The 26,762-nt window shown below is 42.8% G+C and overlaps 1 protein-coding gene across 9 annotated transcripts in view; it reads right to left on the bottom strand.

The window, feature by feature from the left end:
• The window catches only part of si:dkey-166d12.2 (rap1 GTPase-activating protein 1), a 317,261-nt gene that overhangs the window by 253,738 nt on the left and 36,761 nt on the right, over positions 1 to 26,762 (bottom strand). For 8 of the 9 annotated variants that reach the window (XM_034165796.1, XM_034165789.1, XM_034165821.1 and 5 more), the window contains exon 2: positions 22,402 to 22,437. The exons of the other annotated variant lie outside the window; for it this stretch is intronic. In XM_034165796.1, coding sequence (XP_034021687.1) covers positions 22,402 to 22,437 — 36 coding nt within the window. The remainder of the gene's footprint in view (positions 1 to 22,401; positions 22,438 to 26,762) is intronic. 9 annotated transcript variants of the gene reach the window in all.

The raw sequence follows: 26,762 nt of genomic DNA, 5'->3' as shown, positions 1-26,762 counted from the left end.
TTTTCCCATACAGTCAGTGAATGTTTCAATACTAGATCCTGGTGCTCTATATATACAGCTGACTAATACATTTTTGCTTTTTTCTTCACATATTTCAATAGTTATACATTCTAATAAGTTATCAATCACAGTTGTCATATTGTCTACTATTTTATAATCCATGTTCTTATCCACATACACAGCCACTCCTCCTCCACTCTTATTTTTTCTGTTTACACAATTAAATTCATATCCATCCAGTTCAAAATCCATTCCTTTATCTTCATTGATTCATGTTTCTGATATAGCAATTATGTTAAATATTTTTTTAAACTGACTTAAATATTCTTTAATGTTGTTAAAGTTTGCATATAGACTTCTGCTGTTGAAATGGATTATTGATAATTTGTTATCCGTTCTAATGATCCGATTAAACTGTTCATCTGTATAATAGCAACAACTGTCATTGATATTTGAGAAGAAATTATTGTCCGGGTCTATATCGTGCTCCAAGTCCAGTACATTGTGGTCTGTGTATTTAAATGTTCTCAGTTCTACTTTTCCATGATCAGCAATCCTTTGAGTTATATCCTTCTTGTCTCCAGATGTAGATGAATAGGTAGCAGATGAATAGGTTCCTCTGGTCTGTGTCATGGTGTTGTGATGTGTTTGTGTCCTCATACCTTATTGGTCATATTTGTCCAGATCCTCGCTTTAAGAAACACTATTGTTCATATTTGTCCAGCTCCTCGATGTTCCTTATTGCCATGACTTTTGCTTGTTCTGGTGATCCGTTCAGTTTGATGAATATTTTACAGTTTGAAGTCCATGTGTGCTGGATTTTTCCCTGTTTCTTCAAGAAGCGTGCTTTCCTGGCGATGTCGGCATTCTGTTTGGTGAGATGTTCATTGATGAATACGTTTGTCCCTTTCACGTTTCTTCCTTGTTTAACAGTGCTGTTTTGTGTTTTCTGTTGATGAATCTCATGATGACGGTTCGTTTATCACCGTCATTTCTCCGGGGCAGAGGGTGGCACGCTTCAATGTTATTTAAATCCATTTCTATACCTTTAGATAGGAGGAAATCAGCAACCTGTTTTTCCACAGAGCTGACCTCCTGTTCACTGGGCTCCCCTCCGCTCTCATCTGTTACCGCCCGTGCGTAGGACCGTGGTTTGATATGAAGACCTGTGATGATGACGTCGTTAATTCTGGTGTACTGCTCCAATTCAGCCACTCTATTTTCCAGCTGCACCAGATGCCGGTCTTTCTCGGCATTCTGGAGCCGTAATGCCTTCACCTCCTCCACCAGATCCATGATTGATTTCTGTTGCTGCTTCACAACAGAAATCTCCTCTGATAGAAAGTCCAGAGATTTTTTAATATCGTCACCTTCCTCCGCTGTCAGAACCTTCTTAGGCCCCATGCTCGGCTTATGAGCAGCTTGTCGATCGCCGATGTTAACAGCCTGCGTTGTTTGTCACCGGGATGGATCTGCACTGCGCTGGTGCCGCGCGGCCTCGGTGTTTCCGCGCTGATGGATCCACGGTGGCTGCACGAGGCCTCGGGGAAGCGGCACTCGTGACGCGCGGCTCTAATGACGCAGCGCGCGGCCTCAGTGAATTCACCATGTTGGGCCTCGGACGTTGTTGCTGTCCAGTCGCGGGGCTAAGTTGCCGGTTGAGGTGGTATTCCCACTGTCCGGGTTGGCAAACACCGGCGTGGCAGATGGCAACTACAAACACCACCTCTGAAAACTCAGGTAGAAACTTTTTGCAGCTCGCTCTGACGACACGCAGCTCTGACTGACTGTGACTGACGCAGCTCTGAACCTGAGGTCAGAGCTGCGTATTGACTAGGTATTAGTACCTCAGGTACTAATACCTAGTCAATGAAATATTGAAACCACCAAAGGAATATTGTTGAGAATGAGTGCCATAAGGTTTGTGTTCTGTTCTACAAGTCAACAAATAATTACACAAGAATCATTTCTGAAATGTCTACTGAAGTCTTTAGAGTACCAGGAGATGCAACTACTCATGAAATGATCTCAACAAGACTTTTATCTGGTTAATTGTTTTTAAAATATGAGTAATATCAGTTAAATAGCCCCTTTTCTCAACCTTTTATTAAACAATCACCACTTCTATGACTGATCAGTGTGTTCTGTTACTTTTAATATTAAATTACTCATCACTGCACTGAGTTTACAGCTGCTTCCTAACTAAGAGGTGGGTAATAAACATGAACCTGGCCTCTTAATTTCATCACTGCTCCATGTTTTGCACAGCCTGAAAGAATAGGCCACATTGCCATGGGTCTGGGTCATGACATTTTTGCCTGTGAACTCATTAAAATCTGTGCAAATGCATGTGGGCCACAGCAGCAGTCTCCTTCTTACCTGGTTTTGATGCACCCAAAACACAAATATTATCCAAAAGACTTTTAAAAATATGCAGCTGTGTTTGTGGAAAATGTACCCAAAGAGAGAAACTGAGCTGAAACAGGTCTGGTGACTGCTGTCTGAATGTCAATGCAATTAACATAAGCCATTCATTTTATAATACAACTCAGTGATAAATATGGAAAACACATAATTTTAGCAATGTGTCTGTCTGTGTGTCTGTTTACTTGTTCCCTTACTACTCCCAGCTTTTTTGATTGATTTCAACCTAAGTTAGTAGACGGACAATTGTCAGCCCCACAACTGGCCCTAAAGGGTTCTTTTTGGCATGGGGCAAGGTCATTGGAATCACAGGTCAAAAATTGGGTTTTCACTTCAATTTCACATCCAACTTGGCAGACATAGGTGGATTCTGGAATTGTTCAAGCAAGGTCAAATTTATCAAAGGTCAATCATTGAGGTCAAGGTCACTGTGGTCGATTGTCAAAAATGTTCCTCTAAAATAGTTCATTTGTAGGTGGCTCATGGAATCATATAGATGGGGTCAAATTAGTTAAAGGTCAATAATTGGGGTAAAGGTCAAGCTGGGTGAGATAAAAGATCAAAATTTCTTACCCCAAAGGTCAAACCAAAGGTCAATCATTCAAGGGAAGGTCAGTGATTAAACCAGTCAATTGTGTTGTTTTCCAGAAATTTCTGCCCCAATAAGGTGACTACATCCTTATTGGTACTGTACTTTCCCTACCGATCTGCTGTAACCTTCAGCATCTTCACAGAAACTACAATATGAAGACGTTTGAACAGTAACCACAGAAAACGACATATTGTAAGAATTTTTTTTTTTTTATTAAAAGAATTAACTCATTTTACAGATTTTACCATCATGGTAAGAATTTGTTGTTAGATAATCTTGAATGACCCAGAGAGGCAAATTTATTACTTTGGCGGTGTGACTTGAATGTGAACGATTAGGTGGGATTTTGTGTGTTGTTTCATGTCTCACAACTCCAGGCAAACACATTTCACTGTTTTCATTCAGCGTCGTCTCCTGACAGCCCACTAAAAATAAGCCTGGAGGACAGACACAGCTGGGACAGGGTGAGTGCAGACACAAGGAGACTGCAATTCATACGCGTTTTATTTTTTGGTTCAAAGTGAGCATACACTGGAGAGGGTTTGTGGGAGGAGAGGTGCATTCTCACCAGTATCAGATACAGGTCACTTATTAAACCAACTGTTCTAAATTAGGTGATGTTTTTAATTCCACTCCAGTCGCTGCGGATGAGGTGGTGGAGGAGGAAAAACTCAACAGCATGAAGCACCAGATGGTCGACAGTTAGTCAACTGTTAATGGAGTCAACAGAGGAGCCAAGATACTCACACAAGAAGGAGAACTTGTTGAACCTTGATATCAATGGGATATGCAGTCAATGACATTGTACAGCTTCATTAACTGCACTGGAAACTGCAAGATCTAAACAATCTGTTCCTGAAAGAAGGTTCATCATGGTACCAAAATATCCTCAAGCTTGAAACATTTCCAGCCCGCAGGTTGAGGATAATTGATAATTGATAGCTTTGGTCATCCGTGCATTTTTGTCTATAATGAAATCTTCATTGTTTTAATTACGCATAGATGCATTTACTTGATTTAATTTTGGACTTTCATCATGCCGAAAATTGTAGATGTGCTTTTCTACATTTCACAAAAAACTTCAAAAAGAATGAAAGATTATTAACCTGAATTCAATAATAGGTTTACAGTGCAGGGCAGCCCGGTGGATTAGTGGTTAGCATTGTTGCCTCACAGCTCGAAGGTCACAGGTTCAATTCCTGCCTGTGGCCTTTCTGTGTGGAGTTTTGCATGTTCTCCCCGTGTTTGCGTGGGTTTCCTCCGGGTGTTCCGGTTTCCTCCCACATCCAAAGACATGCGGGTTAAGTGGATTGGAATCTTTAAATTGTCCGTAGGTGTGTCTGTGGGTGTGTATGTGTTTGTCTGTTTGTGACCCTGTGACAGACTGGTGTCCTGTCCTGGGTGTACCCTGCCTCGCGCTCTATGACTGGTGGGGTAGGCTCCAGCCCCCCACGACCCTTAACTGGACTAAGCGGTTGAAGATGTGTGTGTGTGTGTGTGTGTGTGTGTGTGTGTGTGTGTGTGTGTGTGTGTGTGTGTGTGTGTGTGTGTGTGTGTGTATTTACAGTGCATCTGGAAAATATTGACAGCGCTGTACTAACCCTAACCCCCTTCTGAGGTCTGAGTTTGTCACATTTTTCACTTCTTAAAGCCCCCCGATATTGTTATTACTGTATCTGTGTTTGAATGTCCCCTGCCCAAGCCTCACCTCAGCCCCCTTTATTAATGAAATAATTTTCTTTTAAGATTTTTAATTTCTTTAATTCATTTTTGTTGAAATTGATTAAACACCCAACCCAAAATGAATGAATTCTGTCACCCCAACACATTGTAAAAAAGCAAAAACAATGAATTTTCACAATGTTTTTCATCGCTTCTACATCTTACCTGTGATGATGTCATCAGTGTGACATGGTAGTAGTCGCATGGCCATGAAGTCAGTTTGAAAGTTTGCATTACGATGGTTGCTTACAAGGAACAGATCTGCCACCATCTGACAAACAGGTGAGTTATTTGTGATATATTTTGTATTTGTGATGAAATCATGAAATCAGACATTTTATACAAATATACGGAGGGGTGAGCATTCCGAGGAATGTAATATTGGCTGTGCTTGTACATCCACCCGCCCCCTCTTCAGGCAGAATTTTGCTCTGAATGCCCAGGGCGATCTGAAGCGTGAATATGATAATTGTGTTTTTGTAAAGTAATGTTACTGTTTTCATCACCAATCAGCATTTACCCATTTTTGCTAGCTACTCTATCATCAGACACCACCTACTCTTCCTACCTACCTACCTACCTACCTACCTAGGTGAAAGGACTATGCTTCTTTTAAGCTGAATGAAGAAAAGCACTTGAATATACCAAAAGAGTCCCAAATGCCTCAACAGGTACCTATTTAGCAAAAAGGCTAAGTATGTAATGGTGAAGGAGTGTTAATGTATTGGGCCTTGGGTGCTCCCTAATTTTAATTTAACCTTTATTTAACCAGGTTAGTCCTGGTTAAATAATAATAATTATTGGTTATAATTATAATTATATTGGTTAATTATAATAATAATAAAAAAAATGAGGTGGGCTTCATAGATAATTGGCAAAGCTTCTGGGGAAAACCTGGTCTTGTTAGGAGAGACGGCATCCATCCCACTTTGGATGGAGCAGCTCTCATTTCTAGAAATCTGGCCAATTTTCTTAAATCCTCCAAACCATGACAATCCAGGGTTGGGACCAGGAAGCAGAGTTGTAGTCTTACACACCTCTCTGCAGCTTCTCTCCCCCTGCCATCCCCTCATTACCCCATCCCCGTAGAGACGGTGCCTTAAATATGATCTATCTTTATTAGTTGGCTATGTACCACAGGCTTTTAAGGTGGCAGTAATTAAACCATTACTTAAAAAGCCATCACTTGATCTAGTTATCTAGATAACGATTTGTTTCCCAGTGTAATCTTCACATGCCTTAACTAAAGCACTCCTTCTGCTGAATCACCTCTAAATTATTTACACATTATTCACTTTGCGTGTTTTTAGGAATCCGCTAGCTTAGCGCAGCTACTAGCTCTTAGCCGATTTAGCATGGCGGCTTCTCCTGTCTCTCCCGCACTTTTCTGCTCTGGGTGTGAAATGTTTAGTTATTCCTCGGCCTCCTTTAGAGGTAACGGTACTTGTAATAAGTGTAGCTTATTCATAGCTTTGGAGGCCAGGCTGGGCGAATTGGAGACTCGGCTCCTCACCGTGGAAAATTCTACAGCTAGCCAGGCCCCTGTAGTCGGTGCGGACCAAGGTAGCTTAGCTGCCGTTAGTTCCCCTCTGGCAGATCCCGAGCAGCCGGGAAAGCAGGCCGACTGGGTGACTGTGAGGAGGAAGCGTAGTTCTAAACAGAAGCCCCGTGTACACCGCCAACCCGTTCACATTTCTAACCGTTTTTCCCCACTCGATGACACACCTGCCGAGGATCAAACTCTGGTTATTGGCGACTCTGTTTTGAGAAATGTGAAGTTAGCGACACCATCAACCATAGTCAATTGTTTTCCGGGGGCCAGAGCAGGCGACATTGAAGGAAATTTGAAACTGCTGGCTAAGGCTAAGCGTAAATTTGGTAAGATTGTAATTCACGTCGGCAGTAATGACACCCGGTTACGCCAATCGGAGGTCACTAAAATTAACATTGAATCGGTGTGTAACTTTGCAAAAACAATGTCGGACTCTGTAGTTTTCTCTGGGCCCCTCCCCAGTCAGACCGGGAGTGACATGTTTAGCCGCATGTTCTCCTTGAATTGCTGGCTGTCTGAGTGGTGTCCAAAAAATGAGGTGGGCTTCATAGATAATTGGCAAAGCTTCTGGAGAAAACCTGGTCTTGTTAGGAGAGACGGCATCCATCCCACTTTGGATGGAGCAGCTCTCATTTCTAGAAATCTGGCCAATTTTCTTAAATCCTCCAAACCGTGACTATCCAGGGTTGGGACCAGGAAGCAGAGTTGTAGTCTTACACACCTCTCTGACGCTTCTCTCCCCCTGCCATCCCCTCATTACCCATCCCCGTAGAGACGGGTGCCTGCTCCCCAGACCACCAATAACCAGCAAAAATCTATTTAAGCATAAAAATTAAAAAAGAAAAATATATAGCACCTTCAACTGCACCACAGACTAAAACAGTTAAATGTGGTCTATTAACATTAGGTCTCTCTCTTCTAAGTCCCTGTTGGTAAATGATATAATAATTGATCAAACATATTGATTTATTCTGCCTTACAGAAACCTGGTTACAGCAGGATGAATATGTAGTTTAAATGAGTCAACACCCCCGAGTCACACTAACTGTCAGAATGCTCGTAGCACAGGCCGAAGCGGAGGATTAGCAGCAATCTTCCATTCCAGCTTATTAATTAATCAAAAACCCAGACAGAGCTTTAATTCATTTGAAAGCTTGACTCTTAGTCTTGTCCATCCAAATTGGAAGTCCCAAAACTCAGTTTTATTTGTTATTATCTATCATCCACCTGGTCGTTACTGTGAGTTTCTCTGTGAATTTTCAGACCTTTTGTCTGACTTAGTGCTTAGCTCAGATAAGATAATTATAGTGGGCGATTTTAACATCCACACAGATGCTGAGAATGACAGCCTCAACACTGCATTTAATCTATTATTAGACTCTATTGGCTTTGCTCAAAATGTAAATGAGTCCACCCACCACTTTAATCATATCTTAGATCTTGTTCTGACTTATGGTATGGAAATAGAAGACTTAACAGTATTCCCTGAAACTCCCTTCTGTCTGATCATTTCTTAATAACATTTACATTTACTCTGATGGACTACCCAGCAGTGGGGAATAAGTTTCATTACACTAGAAGTCTTTCAGAAAGCGCTGTAACTAGGTTTAAGGATATGATTCCTTCTTTATGTTCTCTAATGCCATATACCAACACAGTGCAGAGTAGCTACCTAAACTCTGTAAGTGAGATAGAGTATCTCGTCAATAGTTTTACATCCTCATTGAAGACAACTTTGGATGCTGTAGCTCCTCTGAAAAAGAGAGCTTTAAATCAGAAGTGCCTGACTCCGTGGTATAACTCACAAACTCGTAGCTTAAAGCAGATAACCCGTAAGTTGGAGAGGAAATGGCGTCTCACTAATTTAGAAGATCTTCACTTAGCCTGGAAAAAGAGTCTGTTGCTCTATAAAAAAGCCCTCCGTAAAGCTAGGACATCTTTCTACTCATCACTAATTGAAGGAAATAAGAACAACCCCAGGTTTCTTTTCAGCACTGTAGCCAGGCTGACAAAGAGTCAGAGCTCTATTGAGCTGAGTATTCCATTAACTTTAACTAGTAATGACTTCATGATTTTCTTTGCTAACAAAATTTTAACTATTAGAGAAAAAATTACTCATAACCATCCCAAAGACGTATCGTTATCTTTGGCTGCTTTCAGTGATGCCGGTATTTGGTTAGACTCTTTCTCTCCGATTGTCCTGTCTGAGTTATTTTCATTAGTTACTTCATCCAAACCATCAACATGTTTATTAGACCCCATTCCTACCAGGCTGCTCAAGGAAGCCCTACCATTATTTAATGCTTCGATCTTAAATATGATCAATCTATCTTTGTTAGTTGGCTATGTACCACAGGCTTTTAAGGTGGCAGTAATTAAACCATTACTTAAAAAGCCATCACTTGACCCAGCTATCTAGCTAATTATAGGCCAATCTCCAACCTTCCTTTTCTCTCAAAAATTCTTGAAAGGGTAGTTGTAAAACAGCTAACTGATCATCTGCAGAGGAATGGTCTATTTGAAGAGTTTCAGTCAGGTTTTAGAATTCATCATAGTACAGAAACAGCATTAGTGAAGGTTACAAATGATCTTCTTATGGCCTCAGACAGTGGACTCATCTCTGTGCTTGTTCTGTTAGACCTCAGTGCTGCTTTTGATACTGTTGACCATAAAATTTTATTACAGAGATTAGAGCATGCCATAGGTATTAAAGGCACTGCGCTGCGGTGGTTTGAATCATATTTATCTAATAGATTACAATTTGTTCATGTAAATGGGGAATCTTCTTCACAGATTAAGGTTAATTATGGAGTTCCACAAGGTTCTGTGCTAGGACCAATTTTATTCACTTTATACATGCTTCCCTTAGGCAGTATTATTAGACAGCATTGCTTAAATTTTCATTGTTACGCAGATGATACCCAGCTTTATCTATCCATGAAGCCAGAGGACACACACCAATTAGCTAAACTGCAGGATTGTCTTACAGACATAAGGACATGGATGACCTCTAATTTCCTGCTTTTAAACTCAGATAAAACTGAAGTTATTGTACTTGGCCCCACAAATCTTAGAAACATGGTGTCTAACCAGATCCTTACTCTGGATGGCATTACCCTGACCTCTAGTAATACTGTGAGAAATCGTGGAGTCATTTTTGATCAGGATATGTCATTCAAAGCGCATATTAAACAAATATGTAAGACTGCTTTTTTGCATTTACGCAATATCTCTAAAATTAGAAAGGTCTTGTCTCAGAGTGATGCTGAAAAACTAATTCATGCATTTATTTCCTCTAGGCTGGACTATTGTAATTCATTATTATCAGGTTGTCCTAAAAGTTCCCTGAAAAGCCTTCAGTTAATTCAAAATGCTGCAGCTAGATTACTGACGGGGACTAGAAGGAGAGAGCATATCTCATCCATATTGGCCTCTCTTCATTGGCTTCCTGTTAATTCTAGAATAAAATTTAAAATTCTTCTTCTTACTTATAAGGTTTTGAATAATCAGGTCCCATCTTATCTTAGGGACCTCATAGTACCATATCACCCCAATAGAGCGCTTCGCTCTCAGACTGCAGGCTTACTTGTAGTTCCTAGGGTTTGTAAGAGTAGAATGGGAGGCAGAGCCTTCAGCTTTCAGGCTCCTCTCCTGTGGAACCAGCTCCCAATTCGGATCAGGGAGACAGACACCCTCTCTACTTTTAAGATTAGGCTTAAAACTTTCCTTTTTGCTAAAGCTTATAGTTAGGGCTGGATCGGGTGACCCTGTACCATCCCTTAGTTATGCTGCTATAGACTTAGACTGCTGGGGGGTTCCCATGATGCACTGAGTGTTTCTTTCTCTTTTTGCTCTGTATGCACCACTCTGCATTTAATCATTAGTGATTGATCTCTGCTCCCCTCCACAGCATGTCTTTTTCCTGGTTCTCTCCCTCAGCCCCAACCAGTCCCAGCAGAAGACTGCCCTCCCTGAGCCTGGTTCTGCTGGAGGTTTCTTCCTGTTAAAAGGGAGTTTTTCCTTCCCACTGTCGCCAAGTGCTTGCTCACAGGGGGTCGTTTTGACCATTGGGGTTTTTACGTAATTATTGTATGGCCTTGCCTTACAATATAAAGTGCCTTGGGGCAACTGTTTGTTGTGATTTGGCGCTATATAAATAAAATTGATTGATTGATTGACTGTTGAGATCGGGCCTCTTTTGCAAGGAAGACCTGGACAATTATGAAGTTTTCGATTCACCTAACCTGTATGTCTTTAAATGTAGGAGGAAACCGGAGCACCCAGAGGAAACCCATGCAAACACGGGGAAAACATGCAAACTCCACACAGAAAGGCCACAAGTGGGAAACAATCCCATGACTTTTTTGCTGTGAGGCAACAGTGCTAACCACTAAGCCACTGTGCTGCCCAGGTTAAGTAAACCTGAGCCCGATATATCATGTGCCACATGAGTAAAGCTGTTCAGAAATAGTGCCAGTGTCACTTTTCCCTGAATTCAGTTAGATGTGTAATTCTGCTGAGCCAACACATTTCAAACAATTGAATATCTGTGTAGATATCTGTAGGTGGAGAAAGCCACTGAAAAAAATATAGGCTTCTAACAACACATGCCAAGGTCTGGTGCCACAAATATTTGTAAGGCACACCCACAATATTTTGTACATGTGCTGAAAAGTCAATTTTATTGCTTGCCTCCATTAACAATGTTGAATATGGAAAACAGGTTTGTTTGTCTCCAGGATGAGCTGCGTCCTGACTCCATCTGCACATTGGCTACTTGCCTGTTCTTGTTTGCTTTCTCCTCACGGTACTGACTCCCCTATTTGGGCAGAGGAGGGTCATTAATGGGAATTTGAAGAGGCACAGATATGTGGTTTGAGACCTCTGCAAGTCTCTCATCGTCATTGTTAAAATTTGATGAGCACTTCATTAACACTGAGCTCCTTGTGTCACTCAAAGGCCTTGGCTCATGCTCACAGTTCCAGCACAGCTTAAAGGAGATGGCTGCAAGGCAACAGATACACTTCCAGCTGTGCACATGCATAAAACAATCACATTATCTCAAAAAGGGGCCCTCAAAGGGTATTCCGTACCATTTTTTGCACTCTGCTCTTCTTTTTTACAGGTTTTCACTATACAAATGTTTTGGTTGGAGGAACAATAGATACTGGTGGGGAGGAGCGAGCAGGCATGCTCATGAAACTGAGGCAGCGAGGGCTATGCACTGCGCTCCCCGTCCTTTCACCTCGCCAACGTACGCTCTCTATTGAACAAGGTGGAAGAATTGCTGCTCCTCCACAGGAAAAACTCAGACTTTGGCAGATGTTCACTGACACCTGGTTCGGTGAACATATCCCTGACAGCGCTCTACACCTGCCCGGCTTCCAGCTCCTGCACGTGGACCATGTAATGGAGCTCTCTGGGAAGATCAGAGGAGGCAGAACATGCTTTTATACAAATAAAGTTTGGTGTACAGATGTCAGTGTTAAAGAGGACATGCAGCCCTCAGCTGGAAACGTTTTCATAAACTGTTGCCCGTTCTATTCACCGCAGTAGTTCTCCTCATTTGTGGTGGTCGGTGTTAACAGCCCACCTCAGGCATGCATGACGGAGTCGCAGCAGCAGCGCACCAACCAGATCACAAACATGGAGGGGAAGTATCCAGACTCCCTGGTCATCATTCTGGGTGATTTTAACAGAGCATATTTCAGGCAAGAACTCCATAAATACAGACTGCACATCACGTGTGCCACCAGGGATGCAAGCATTCTTGACCACTGCTACACAGCTATAAAGGACATAGTAGAGAAGCTTGAATCTTCGACTGGACTGGGTTGCTTGACGCAAGGACGTGGAGCGAGTGGAGAAGACAGCCTTGACGTCTTTCACAGGCATCTCTCCCAGTCACTGGTTCAGATATGTTGATGACACATGGGTCAAAATCAAGCAACAGCAAGTTAAGGACTTTACAGAACACATCAACTCGGTGGACGCCAATATCAAGTTCACACGTGAGGATACCAGAAACAACCATTTAGCCTTCCTGGACTGTGATGTTACGATTGGAGAGAACAGGCAGCTCCAGACAGGGGTTTACAGAAAACCAACTCACACTGACCAATATCTGCTCTTCGGCTCAAACCACCCCCTTGAACACAAGCTCGGGGTGATCAGGACGCTTCAACACAGAGCCCTACAGGTGCCCACAACTGCAGAGGGAAGGGCTAACGAACAACAACGTGTCCGGAAAGCCCTCACAGTATGTGGGTACCCACGATAGTCCCTGGACAAAGTGCAGAAGTCCCAGAGAACAAAGAGACCAGATAGACAGGAGACGGAAACAAGAAGAAGAGGAGTGTCTCTCCCTTATTTAGCAGGAGTAGGGGAAAAACTACAGAGGATCTTCAGACAGCACAAAATCCCAGTTTACTTTAAACCGGTTAACACACTGAGACAGAAATTAGTTCACCCTAAGGACATGATCCCTAGTTACAAACAGAGCAATGTAGTGTATTCTATCAGATGTCAGGAAAACTGTAACAAACACTACATAGGTGAAACGAAGCAACCTTTACACAAAAGGCTATACCAGCACCGCAGAGAGGGCGCCAGTGAACCTCAGTCTGCGGTTCACCTCCACCTTAAAGACACTAACCACACGTTTGAGGACACGGAAGTTAAAATATTAGCCAGAGAGAAGAAATGGTTTGAGAGAGGGGTCAAGGAGGCATTCTTTGTGAAACGTATGAAACCCAGCCTTAACTGGGGAGGGGGTCTGAGACACACTTTATCCCCTGTTTATAATGGGGTACTCAGGTCAAAGGGGTTTCAGTCTTTTGTTCATGGTAATGAGTCATTCACGTCATCAAGGGAGCCATTAGAAAGGCATCCATCCCATCATTAGAGGGACAGCTGTCCTGCCATTAGGTGTGCTAACTACAGCACAATAGTTGCTAATTAGAGCTATTGTTTAGTCACTAGCCTATAGCAGTCTGCCTCTCAGTAGGAGGGGTCTGGTTAGGTTTAAAATGCCAGCTTTTGTTGGCTTCTGTTTTATTCTTCTCTACAAGAGTCAGACAGAAGTCAGACTTCCAGAGCAAGAATTTTAGCTGAGGAAGCTTCTGCGATTTGAAGCGAAACGTCCTCGCGTCAAGCAACCCAGTCCAGTCGAAGATTCAAGCTTCTCTACTACGGAAACCACCTGGACAACTGAGAGCCTACACAGAAGCTATAACTCTGTTCCCCATGCAGCTTTGAGACTCTGATCACTGTTTGATCCACCTCATTCCTACCTACAAGGAGAAATTAAAATCTGCAAAGCCTGTAGTGAAGACAGTAAAGAAGTGGATGGATGAGTTAATGGAGGAGCTATAGGCCTGTTTTGACTGCACATCCTGGAGTGTCTTTGAAGCTACATCCACAGACATTCATGGACTTTGTGACACTGTGACATCTTACATCATTATTTGTGATGATCTGTGTGTGCTGACAAAAACCTTCTGCACATACAGCAGCAACAAACCTTGGTTTACTGTGAAACTGAGGCAGCCCTGCCAGGCCAAGGAGGAGTCCTACAGAAGTGGGAACAGGCTCCTGCACAAGAAGGCCAGAAACACGATGAGAAAGAAGATCAAAGTTATAAAGAGGAGCTACTCTGATAGGATGAAATAACAATTCTCAGCCAACAATCCAGCGTCAGTGTGTAGAGGTCTTCAGCATGCCACCAAGTACAGGAGACAATCTCCCACCTTGTGGAGAACCCCTGACTGGTTGAGGAGCCAAACCTGTTTTTCCTCAGGTTTGAAAGAGACACTCTCACACCCCTCACTCACACCAACAACAATGGACCACCTTCTCCCATGGACACCTCTTTCTCCCTCCCCTCTGCAACACCACCTACACAAATGGTCTGCAAAGAGGAAGTATACCAGTAGTTAATGTGAGAGGAAGTATGCCGGACAAAACACCAAGAAAGCCCTAGGACCCCATGGTGTCTCTACGTCATGGCTGAGAGCATGTACTGATCAGATGGCTCCTATTTTCACCCAGATTTTCAACAGATCTCTGGAGTTGTGCAAGGTCCCCTCCTGCTTCAAATGTCTCAAGTCATATCCCTCTGGATAGGACACTAGTCTGACACAGCTTACTTCTCCAGCCAACTGTAGTACCCATATATAACTGGATTGACTGGGATGATGCAGATGAAGTGTGTTGTCCAAATACATGAACTGAGAATCAAACCCAGGTAGTCCAAGCCCTTATACCACTGAGCTACCAGCTCTGTGTAGTTGTATTACTTCAGTACACTGTTAATATCACTGGATTCTGTTGGAGCCTGTCAGTGTCAGAGCAGCACACATTGAGGGCCACCACTGGGCATGTGCAGCAGTGTCTCAGACCTGGAACCACAACTACTCAGAATATGAGTCTGTCGCTACCTTGTAGCAGGTTTACTGTTAAACTGATCAACAGATTTTCACGAAACCTCCAGAAAGGGCCTAAATAGAAACCATTACACTGGTTTCTCTTCTTCAGCTTTTACGATGACATTTGATTACAGACCTCTGACAGAACAGGATGGAACTGTGAGACACAAAATACTGTTCTACATGGAGAAATGCCACAGCATCTATTCATGCCTCCTTATTGCAGCACAACACATGCTTTAGACTGACAAAGATAAGCACCGCAATTATTGAGCGCAATCAAGTTAACAACAGTTTAATTGGGAACGCTGTGCTGTGAGCACTTGAGTGCAGTAATATAAGCGTGTTCTCACTCTTCATTCAGCACAGCGTCTTCCTCCGAATGGTTCAAAGTTACACAGTCACATCAACACAAGCACACAGGATGAAACAAAAATATCTACGATCTACAAATCCTTATAATACTGATAGTCTGAAGATTTTTAAGAAATTTAAAATATACGCAAAAAATTGCAGACTGACTTGCTGTGGTGGGGATGGCTGTTAACATGAATGTTACTGAAAAACAATAAAAAATGAAGACTTTATTACTTATAATCAATCATTTGTGATAAGTAGAAGTTTCGAGAATTCTGTGCAACTTTATTATCTCAAAATACACAAGACCTTGGCGAAGGATAACACCGATTTTGCTAGCAATGTATTAATACACAGAAAATTGATGAAGAAATCTTGCATGAACTCCTGAAACATTTTATTCATATGATTAGAGGAAGGCTGGGAGCATTACATCCACCAAGGAAGTAATAAAATCATCAGCTTTTATTTACTTGCCTGTCTTTTAGCAGGATTATGTTAAAATTACTCAGAATCAGAATCAGAATGCCTTTTATTGTCATTATACACTCAACAAAAATATAAACCCAACACTTTTGGTTTTGCTCCCATTTTGTATGAGATGAACTCAAAGATCTACACCTTTTTCCACATACACAATATCACCATTTCCCTCAAATATTGTTCACAAACCAGTCCAAATCTGTGATAGTGAGCACTTCTCCTTTGCTGAGATAATCCATCCCACCTCACAGGTGTGCCATACCAAGATGCTGATTAGACACCATGATTAGTGCACAGGTGTACCTTAGACTGTCCACAATAAAAGGCCACTCTGAAAGGTGCTGTTTTGTTTTATTGCGGGGGGATACCAGTCAGTATCTGGTGTGACCACCATTTGCCTCATGCAGTGCAACACATCTCCTTCGCATAGAGTTGATCAGGTCGTATACGCCGGTCCAGAGCATCCCAAACATGCTCAAAGGGTGACATGTCCGGTGAGTATGCCGGCCATGCAAGAACTGGGACATTTTCAGCTTCCAAGAATTGTGTACAGATCCTTGCAACATGGAGCCGTGCATTATCCTGCTGCAACATGAGGTGATGTTCTTGGATGTATGGCACAACAATGGGCCTCAGGATCTCGTCACGGTATCTCTGTGCATTCAAAATGCCATCAATAAAATGCACCTGTGTTCTTTGTCCATAACAGACGCCTGCCCATACCATAACCCCACCGCCACCATGGGCCACTCGATCCACAACACTGACATCAGAAAACCGCTCACCCACACAACGCCACACACGCTGTCTGCCATCTGCCCTGAACAGTGTGAACCGGGATTCATCCGTGAAGAGAACACCTCTCCAGCATGCCAAACGCCAGCGAATGTGAGCATTTGCCCACTCAAGTCGGTTATGACGACGAACTGGAGTCAGGTCAAGACCCCGATGAGGACGACGAGCATGCAGATGAGCTTCCCTTAGACGGTGTCTGACAATTTGTGCAGAAATTCTTTGGTTATGCAAACCGATTGTTTCAGCAGCTGTCCGAGTGGCTGGTCTCAGACGATCTTGGAGGTGAACATGCTGGATGTGGAGGTCCCGGGCTGGTGTGGTTACACGTGGTCTGTGGTTGTGAGGCTGGTTGGATGTACTGCCAAATTCTGTGAAACGCCTTTGGAGACGGCTTATGGTAGAGAAATGAACATTCAATACACGAGCAACAGCTCTGGTTGACATTCCTACTGTCAGCATGCCAACTGCACACTCCCTCAAATCTTGCGACATCTGTGGCATTGTGCTGTGTGATAAAACTGCACCTTTCAGAGTGGCCATTTATTGTGGGCAGTCTAAGGCACACCTGTGCACTAATCATGGTGTCTAATCAGCATCTTGATATGGCACACCTGTGAGGTGGGATGGATTATCTCAGCAAAGGAGAAGTGCTCACTATCACAGATTTAGACTGGTTTGTGAACAATATTTGAGGGAAATGGTGATATTGTGTATGTGGAAAAAGTTTTAGATCTTTGAGTTTATCTCATACAAAATGGGAGCAAAACCAAAAGTGTTGTGTTTATATTTTTGTTGAGTGTATATTGCACAGAAATGTATATTGTCCATGGGTGATTGGGTTGTTGCACATGGTTAGGATTCCACGAGGAGGATCAGTGCATGCTAGAGTTCAATGTGGTTATGGCTTTGGGGAAGAAACTGTTTTTCAGTCTGTTTGTTTTTGTCCTTGTAAGCCTGTAGCGCCTCCCTGAGGGCATCAGGTCAAACAGGGCAGAGCCAGGGTGAAAGCAGTCTTTGGAGATCGCTTTGGCTCTACTGAGGCAGCGGGAGGTGTAAATGTCCAACAGGGAAGGAAGAGGGCGGCCGATGATCTTCTGTGCTGCCTTAACAACCCTCTGCATTCTCTCCCTGTCAGCAGCGGTGGAGCTGCCAAACCATACTGTGATGCAGTATGTCAGCAGGCTCTCGATGGATGAGCAGTAGAAGGCCAGCAGCAGGTCGGTGTTGAGGTTGTACTTCCTGAGGACTCTCAGGAAGTGTAGCCAGTGCTGAGCCTTCTTGAGGATAGAGGAGCTGTTGTTGGACCAGGAGATGCAGTCTGAGATGAGAACGCCGAGATACCTGAAGGTGTGGACCCTTTCCACACGCTCGCCATTGATGAGAAGGAGGGCAGGGTTGGTGCAGTGTTTCGTGAAGTCAATGATGATCTCTCTGGTCTTCCTAGTGTTCAGAGCGAGGTTGTTCTCTGAGTACCAGGCTACCAGCTGCCGGATCTCCTTTCTGTAGGCAGCCTCATCACCTCCGGAGATGAGACCGACCACTGTGGTATCATCTGCAAACTTGACGATAAGGTTGTTCTTGTGGGCCGGTCTGCAGTCGTAGGTTTAGAGGCAGTAGAGGAAGGGGCTCAGCACGCAGTCCTGTGGAGAGCCGATGCTCAGCGTGCGGGTGGAGGAGAGGTGGGGGCCGAGTCTCACAGTCTGGGGACAGTTGGAAAGAAAGTCTTTAATCCAGGCGCATGTGAGAGGGTGGAAGCCGAGAGTGTCCAGTTTTGTGGCGAGTCTGTCCAGGATTATTGTGTTGAAGGCAGAACTATAATCCACAAAGAGCATTCGGACGTAGCTCTGCAGCTGCTCCAGGTGGTTTAGAGCAGAGTGGAGAGCTACGGCGATGGCGTCCTCTGTGGATCAGTTTGCCCTGTATGCAAACTGGTGGGGGTCGAGGTCTTGTGGGAGGTGGTCCTTGATGTGCTGAACCAGTCTCTCAAAGCACTTCATGATTACCGGAGTGAGGGCCACCGGGCGGTAATCATTCAGGCTGGTGATGGGAGACTTCTCCGGCACCGGGATTATGGTGGAGATTTTCAGGCAGGATGGGATGACTGCTTGGTCCAGGGAGAGGCTGAAGATCCTGATGAAGGTGGGGGCGAGCTGGTTGGCACACATTCTGAGCACCTTGCCAGGTACTCCGTCTGGGCCAGCAGCTTTCCTCGGGTTCACTGCGAGGAGCACTCTTCTGACATCATGCTCTTTTCCCGTGAGTGGAGTGGTGCGGGGACCAGGTGGAGGCGGGGGAGGGCAGGAGCAGGTGAGTGCAGCTGGGAAGATCCGAACCGAGCAAAGAAGCTGTTTAGCTCCTCTGCCACTGGTGCACTCAGGTTCGCTGTTGGAGCATCACAACCCCGGAAGTTTGTGATGTCATGTATTCCCTGCCACACCCTCCATGCATTGTTGCTAGACAGATAGGACTCTATCTGCATCCTGTGGTCTACCTTTGCTCTTTTTACTCCTCTCTTCAGGTCAGCTCTGGCAGCACTATACAGAGCTCTGTCACCTGACCTGAAGGCAGCGTCGCGGGCCCTCAGGAGTGAGCTGACCTGGCTGGTCATCCAGGGTTTCTGATTTGGGAAAGCATGGATGGTTTTGACAAAATTTTCCCTTCAGATAGATATTATGGCATGGAAGACTCAATTAAATTTTGGAGGAGATCCAGTTCCATGTCTGGGTTCTGGATCAAGATTTCACTTTATATAGGCTTTGAAGGATTACGTCAAAACTACTTCACAGATTCTCACCAAATTTGCACCACAGATAGATATTAGGGCATAGAAAACTCCACTGAATTTTAGAGGTGATCCAAATTGGTAGACGTCAGAAATCTCAATTTGCGCTTGTTTCCCAGTAAGACATAAAAAAACATCATATCTACAGTATTAAGTTAAATTTATGACAAAGAGGTTAGCAAACTCATTTCACCCAATGTTCTTCTTCTTTTGACTTCTCCCATTAGGGGGTAACCACAGCAGATCATCAGTCTCAAACTCACCTTGTCCTCTGCATTTTCCTGTGTCACACCAACCACCTGCGTCTCCTCCCTTAGGACACCTATAAACCTCCTCTTATTCTTCCCTCTTCTCCTCCTGCCTGGTGGCTCCATCTTCAGCATCCTTCTCCCTATATACCCTGTGTCTCTCCTCTGCACATATCAAAACTATATCAATCTCTTCTCTTTGACTTTGTCCTCAAACTGTCCAACCTGTGGTGTCTCTCTGATATGTTTAATCCTAATCCTGTCCATTGTCATTGTTGTAGCATCTTCAAATCATCTCCCTTCTCTTTTTGCTAGCGCCACTGTCTCTAAGCCATATAACATAGCTGGCCTCACTAGAGTCTTGTAAACCTTCTCCTTCTCTCTTGCACATATCCTTTCTCCACCCACTCCACCCTGCCTGCACTCACTTCTTCACCTCTCTACCACACTCTCCATTACTTTAGATAGTTGACCCCAAATTTAAACTCATCTATCTTCATCACTTCTACCTCTGGATTCACACACACATGTACTCCTCTGACTTTCATCTCATTCTCTCCAGAGTGTATCTCCAGCTTACCAGGTCACCTCAACCTGTTCTCTAACAAAATATGTTTGTACTGTCCAATCCTGTAAACAACAAACTGGAGACTTCAGTACTATCTTTTTGGAACACTTTATACTTATCTAGGGCAATATATTATAAAATCGGGCAATGTGAAATGTCTAGCTTGATTTTGTTAGAATACTTTAACAATCAAAATCCAGTGAGTCACAGAGCTCAGTGTGGATAAGGAACACTCAGAAAGGGGAGAGCAAAAAAGTGACCACTTCTAACTGGACAACAAACGGTTGGCTTTTTTCAGTCACATAAATATCAGACCTTGTGGTATAAAAAGGCTGGACACAAATGCTAGGCTCAGACACAGGGTCACAGGGACACAGGAGGGTCAGTTTATACAAAAAGTTATATAGCCATAGCTGGCATATTTCTTTGATTCTGAACAAATCAAAAATACGAACAACATGTAAAATTTTGGGTTTTCTCCCATTTTGAGGCCTTTGTGGAAGGCAGATGTCGCAGATCACACGAGATACACCAAAACTGTCTATTTTATATATATATATATATATATATATATATATATACACACACACACACTCACACACAGATAATGAGTAAGTAAGTCCCTTCAGCTGCTCCCTTGTTTTGCACTCGGGGTCGCCACAGCAAATCCAAGGTGGATCTGCATGTTGAATTGGCATAGGTTTTAAGCCGGATGCCCTTCCTGACACAACTCCACATTACATGGAGAAATGTGCCAAGGGTGGGATCTGAACCCAGAACCTTCTGCACTGAAACCAAGTGCATTAACCGCTTGGAATTCAATGGTACGAACATTTCATGAGGTGAGAGCTGAAACATACCATTCAATGAGGTGAAGCCGAGTTGAATGCTATGTTCCAGATCTCACTAAATTAAAATTCGGTGAGAGCTTCAAATTCAGTTTTTTCTGTTTTTATTATGCTGTGTGAAGTGCCTTGAGGCAATCTCATCACGAATTGGCGCTATATAAATTTATAAATTTGAATTTTGAAATTTGTTCCATTAAAAGAATGCAAAAACATTATTTGTTTTATATAGCGGCTAAAATAGATCCTTGTCATTTGATATTTTATTAATTCATAAACAAGAGAAAAGGGACTTACATTTTGGTGTTCCACTGTTGCTGAAGTCCAACACAAACTTTAAGTAGGAGTCCAAATTGTGACATGTCTGGTGATGCTGTGCACTGACTTTGTACTTCAAAAAAAAAAAGGCTTTGTGTGGTTCATCAGTCCAGCAAAAAATTACATCAGTTTTCAGCTTTTCATCCTAACAGCTCTTCATGCCTCCAGATGCCTTACGGCAGAGTGGATTTGTTTGTTTTTGTGTGTGTGTGTGTGTGTTAGAAGAATTAGCACTGTCAATTAGCTCCTTCAAATCATTGTCAGTCAGCAAAACAAACTCTGCATGTTTCGCTAAATGCCGCCCCCACTAGTAGGAGGGGTTCACAGCATGCAGTGGTGTAAAACATATGGAACCAAATTGCATGCTAAATGGAATCAAATTGCATGCTAAATGCAACACAATACAAATGGAACAAATAATCCATGTCACGTGACATACAGCGTTATATAAATGTCAATGAAGACAGTTTTCATCTGTCTGCTGCATTTGTGCACCTAGCTTCTCATAAATGCCTCTTAAGGAGAATCGCAACCGTTATTTTCTCAGTTGTTATCATGTGTCAGTGCTGTGTTACAAACTCAGGATGGCAGCTCGGTTTTGTGTGTGAGAAAATAATTACAAGCCACTTGAGGGGAAAAAAGAAGCCATCCCAAACCACTACTCTAACAACATGTATTAACTTAGTGACCCTGCAACACTCCATCCAAATCCAATCACCACTGGCAACCATCCATTTGTTTTCTAGACCCACTTATTCCTCTTATGGTTGGGGGGTTTGGAACCTATTCCAGCAGTCATTAGCTGAGAAATAGGTTACACCCTGGCCAGGCAGCCAGTTTATCGCAGAGCTGATCCATATAGACAACAAAAAAACCTCAATTCATTTTTATCCACTCTTATGAAGTCAGGTAATCTTGTTGTCATGATTTCCCCAACACACTGGGACTAACAATGTTAAGAGGGATGTCTTCATTATAATTTTCCTCCAGCATATGACAAAGCATCATGATGATGGACAAATCAAAGCTGGGCTCTGTACTGCTGTGCTGCCTCAGTAAGGTAATAGTCTTATTTGTTACTGGAGCTTCATGCCTGAAGCCGTGCGGAGACGGAACACAGATGAACCAGAAGCAGCAGTTATCATCATCAGCAAGTGTGGAAAACAGTCTCACCTCCACCTCAAAGACAGTAGGTAGCATTTGGGAATGCAACATTTGGAAGAAAGCATTTGGAAAAGTTGTGCATGATGCATAATGTTGTTTTTTATGTAAAATACACAAAGACTCACCAAAAGGTTCTGGTCAAGGCGTAGCTTTTATCAGCTCTGGAAAGAAATAAATGGCCATTAATTGTGGCGTCAACTCTTAAATGTATTTTTTATTTCTGTACTAAACTTTTATATTTCTGCATATATATATATATATATATATATATATATAATATAAAACATGGAAAATAAATGTTTAAAATTCTTGTTTTTCCAACTCATCAAATATTTCTCATATTTACCAAATACTAAATCTCTGCAAAAAAATGCCTTCATCAAAACATGTTTAAAATACAGAGTCAAAGTAGTAGCAACTACAGATATGTGATCAGACTCACAAAATGATACCCTTAAAATACACTGAAAGCTAGCATTGGGGTCTATCATCAGACTTATGAAATTTTGTTGCTGTTTTTACAAATACATCATATTTGTCAATTACATTTACAGATGCAGGTTAATTCAGATCTTCCATCACATACGGTTTACAAATACCATCATATAATGTATGCAGTGAGTAACAACTGTTAAGGGTCTTAAACAGTTTTTTTTAGAAAGCTTCAACAGACTTAGGAGAGTACAATGGATAGCAGTCCTCTAAAACAGTGTCCAATACAGCAGACTTTTACTCAACAGAGTCAAGGCAAATGGTCAAAGCACAGGTGATCAGTAGTTCAGTCAATAGTCTTGCAGAAGAGACAGCAGAGAGGTTATCTAAACACAAGCATAGGTCAACCACATATTATCAGACCTACCAGGAATCAGTATTCAATAATGGAAAGCAATCTTGGTAGTCACAGAGGAAGCAAATGTCAAACACCGGTAAACTGGAAGACAGGCAAAATACCATCAAGGGAAAACACTGGGAAAACATGAGACCAATGCTGGAAGGTGAGACAGAACCACAATAATCTGGCAGAGAACATGAGAAAAGAGACACCTTGTAAGGATGCTCACCTAATTGACTAATGGAAACACCTAGAGACAGGAGAGTGAAGGGAACAAAGCCGGAAATAGTGACACACGAGGAAACTATGTCAATGGAATACAACAACGGGACAAAATAACAAGCAAGTAAATATTAAACTATGATCACTGAAGGAGGATGAACACACAAGGCACACAGAAAAAAAAAAGACAAAAACAAGAGAGAGAAAACTGACAGCAATGGGAAAACATCAAAAGGAAAGCAACCAAAACAGGCATCACACCATGGCTCAGCACACTGTGGAAAATACAGCCCAGTCTCACGTTTTGTTTTGTTTTTTTTTTTGGGGGGGGGGGGGGGGGGGGGTTGTGCTCCTGTGCCGAAATGAGTAAAATTTTTGTGACAGAGCTTTTTTAACTCACTATTCCTAACCCTACTCCCACCCCAACCCTAACCTTAACCGACTTGCCATGAGACCAGGTTGGGAAAATAATCCCTAGACCAGCCTGCATGGAGTACCGTGGGAAATGAAAGAACAGAGACACTGGCAAACTGCTCCAAAAAAAAATAAAATAAAATAACAACAAAAAAACAAAAACAACTAAAAACACTATAACTACCAATCAGGACACACAAGAGACACAGAAGAATAAGCACTGACGTGAGGAATGACACAGGAATGATGAGAGGAGAGCAAAACCATAGAGGGAAACCATGAGGATGTTCTGAGAAAAAAAGCAACAATCAGAAAATAGAGGGAGAATGAAAAAAAACAATAACACCAAAGAGAGTCAAAAACCACAACCTGGGTGTGAAAACATCCGTGCACTCCAAGTGAGCCCATGCATGTCCATTTTTAAATTCAGTTTCAATTTATTTTCATTTATATAGCGCCAAATCACAACAGAGTTGCGTCAAAGCACTTCACACAGGTAAGGTCTAACCTTACCAACCCCCAGAGCAACAGTGGTAAGGAAAACCTCCCTCTGAGGAAGAAACCTCAAGCAGACCAGACTCAAAGGGGTGACCATCTGCTTGGGCCATGCTACAAACATAAATTACAGAACAATTCACAGAACAATTCACGGAGGAATATACAAGAAATGCTGTTGGCGCACAGGACAGGAGAGTCGCCAATACAAATAGAACTCCCATCTCTGGATGGAGCTGCACCTTAAAGAGAGAGAAAACACAGAATCGGGCACCAGAAAGACAAGAAATACTGTATAATTTGCCAGCATTAATCAACAAGAAAAACAGAAGAAATACTAAGGTGATTGCCGGCCACTAGCCCTAAGCTTCACTGAAAGACTCAGAATTTAGGTAAAGTTGAGGCTACAGCACACTCCGTTTCCTAATAAAGTTAATCAAAAGAGTAAAAAGTGCAAAACAAAACTGTACCAGTATGCTAGCCATACGAAAGGGAAAAGAAGTGCATCTTAAGTCTGGACTTGAAAGTCTCCACAGAATCTGACTGTTTTACTGATGCAGGGAGATCATTCCACAGAAAAGGGGCACGATAAGAGAAAGCTCTGTGACCCGCAGACTTCTTATTCACCCTAGGGACACAAAGTAGTCCGGCAACCTGAGAACGCAAATCCCAGGCTGGTAGGTAAGGTTTAATTAGGTCAACTAGATAGGGAGGTGCCAGTCCGTGAACAATTTTATAGACTAGTAGCAGAACCTTAAAATCTGATCTCACTGGGACAGGAAGCTAGTGAAGGGATGCCAAAATGGGTGTAATGTGGTCAAACTTTCTGCTTTGTGTCAAAAGTCTGGCTGCAGCATTTTCAACCAATTGGAGAGCCCTAATGTTAGACTGCGGTAAACCAGAAAATAGAACATTGCAGTAGTCCAATCTAGAAGAGATAAATGCATGGATCAGGGTCTCAGCATCAGCCATAGACAGGATGGGACGAATCTTCGCTATATTTCGCAGGTGGAAGAAAGCAGTCCTTGTAATATTTCTAATGTGGAGGCCAAAGGACAACGTGGCATCAAAAATTACCCCAAGGTTCCTCACTTTGTCAGTGTGATGTATGACACATGAGCCTAGGCTGAGCGTTAACTAGTTACACACAGGGCAATGTATTGTATTCTATCAGATGTCAGGAAAACTGTAACGAACACTACATAGGTGAGACTAAGCAGCCGTTACACAAAAGGCAATACCAGCACTGCAGAGAGGGTGCCAGAGGACCTCAGTGTGCAGTTTATCTCCATCTTAAAGACACTAACCAAACATTTGAGGACAAGGAAGTTAAAATATTAGCCAGAGAGAAGAAATGGCTTGAAAGAGAAGCAAAGGAGGTATTGTATGTGAAACAATTGAAACCCAGCCTTAACCGGGGAGGGGGTCTGAGACACGCTTTGTCCCCTGTTTACAATGGGGTATTCAGGTCAAAGCAGTTTCAGTCTTTTGTTCATGGTAATGAGTCATTCACGTCATCAGGAGACACGTCAGGAGAGGCGTCAGTCCCATCGTTAGGAGGGACAGCTACCCTGTCATTAGGAGGGTGCTAACTAGAGCACAACAGGTGCTAATTAAAGCTATTGTTTAGTCACTAGCCTATAGCAGTCTGCCTCTCTGTAGGAGGGGCTGGTTAGGTTTAAAACTCCAGCTTTTGTGGCTTCTGTTTGTTCTTCTCTACAAGAGTCAAGACAGAAGTCAGACTACCAGAGCAAGAAATTTTAGCTGAGGAAGCTTCTGCGATTTGAAGCAAAATGTCCTCGCATCAAGCAACCCAGTCCAGTCAAAGATTCAAGCTTCTCTACTATGGAAACCACCTGGACAACTGAGAGCCTTCACAGAGAGATTACCAGCAGTTATCGGCATGTATAACTGAGTATCATCAGCATATCAGTGAAAGGTAATCCCAAAATGCCGCAATATGTGCCCATGGGGTGCTATATAAAGGGAGAAAAGCAGGGGGCCTAAGACAGCCCCCTGTGGAACCCCAAATTTCATGTCACTAAGGTTAGAGGTAGTGTTACTGTACATAACACAGTGAGAACGACTGGCAAAGTATGACGTCAGCCATGCAAGGGCACTCCCAGTAATCCCAAAATGATTTTCCAGCTTATCAAGTATAATATGATGATCCACTGTATCAAATGCAGCTCTGACATCTAACAGCAACAGAACCGTAGTGGTGTCCGAATCCATTGTAAGCAGAAGATCATTCACCACTTTAGTGAGAGCCGTCTCTGTGGAATGATATTTTCTAAAAGCAGACTGCAGTGGCTCAAAGAGATTATTCTCAGTAAGATAGTCTACGAGCTGTCCATGTCACAAAAGTACATTTTAATCAGTTTAAACAGCAATCTCAAAAACTATCTCCCCACCCCAATTTTTGATTTCTGAGTGGAGGTGGGTCATGAAAGTAAGTTACAATGTCCATTAGTGAAGCCACCAAAGATATTCTGACAGATTAATTTGTCAGTGTTTCCTAGG

This window comes from Thalassophryne amazonica, chromosome 3, assembly GCF_902500255.1.
Source record: "Thalassophryne amazonica chromosome 3, fThaAma1.1, whole genome shotgun sequence".
NCBI lineage: Eukaryota > Metazoa > Chordata > Actinopteri > Batrachoidiformes > Batrachoididae > Thalassophryne > Thalassophryne amazonica.
Note: the sequence above shows the minus strand (reverse complement) of the source record. Positions and strands in the feature narration are given on the sequence as shown.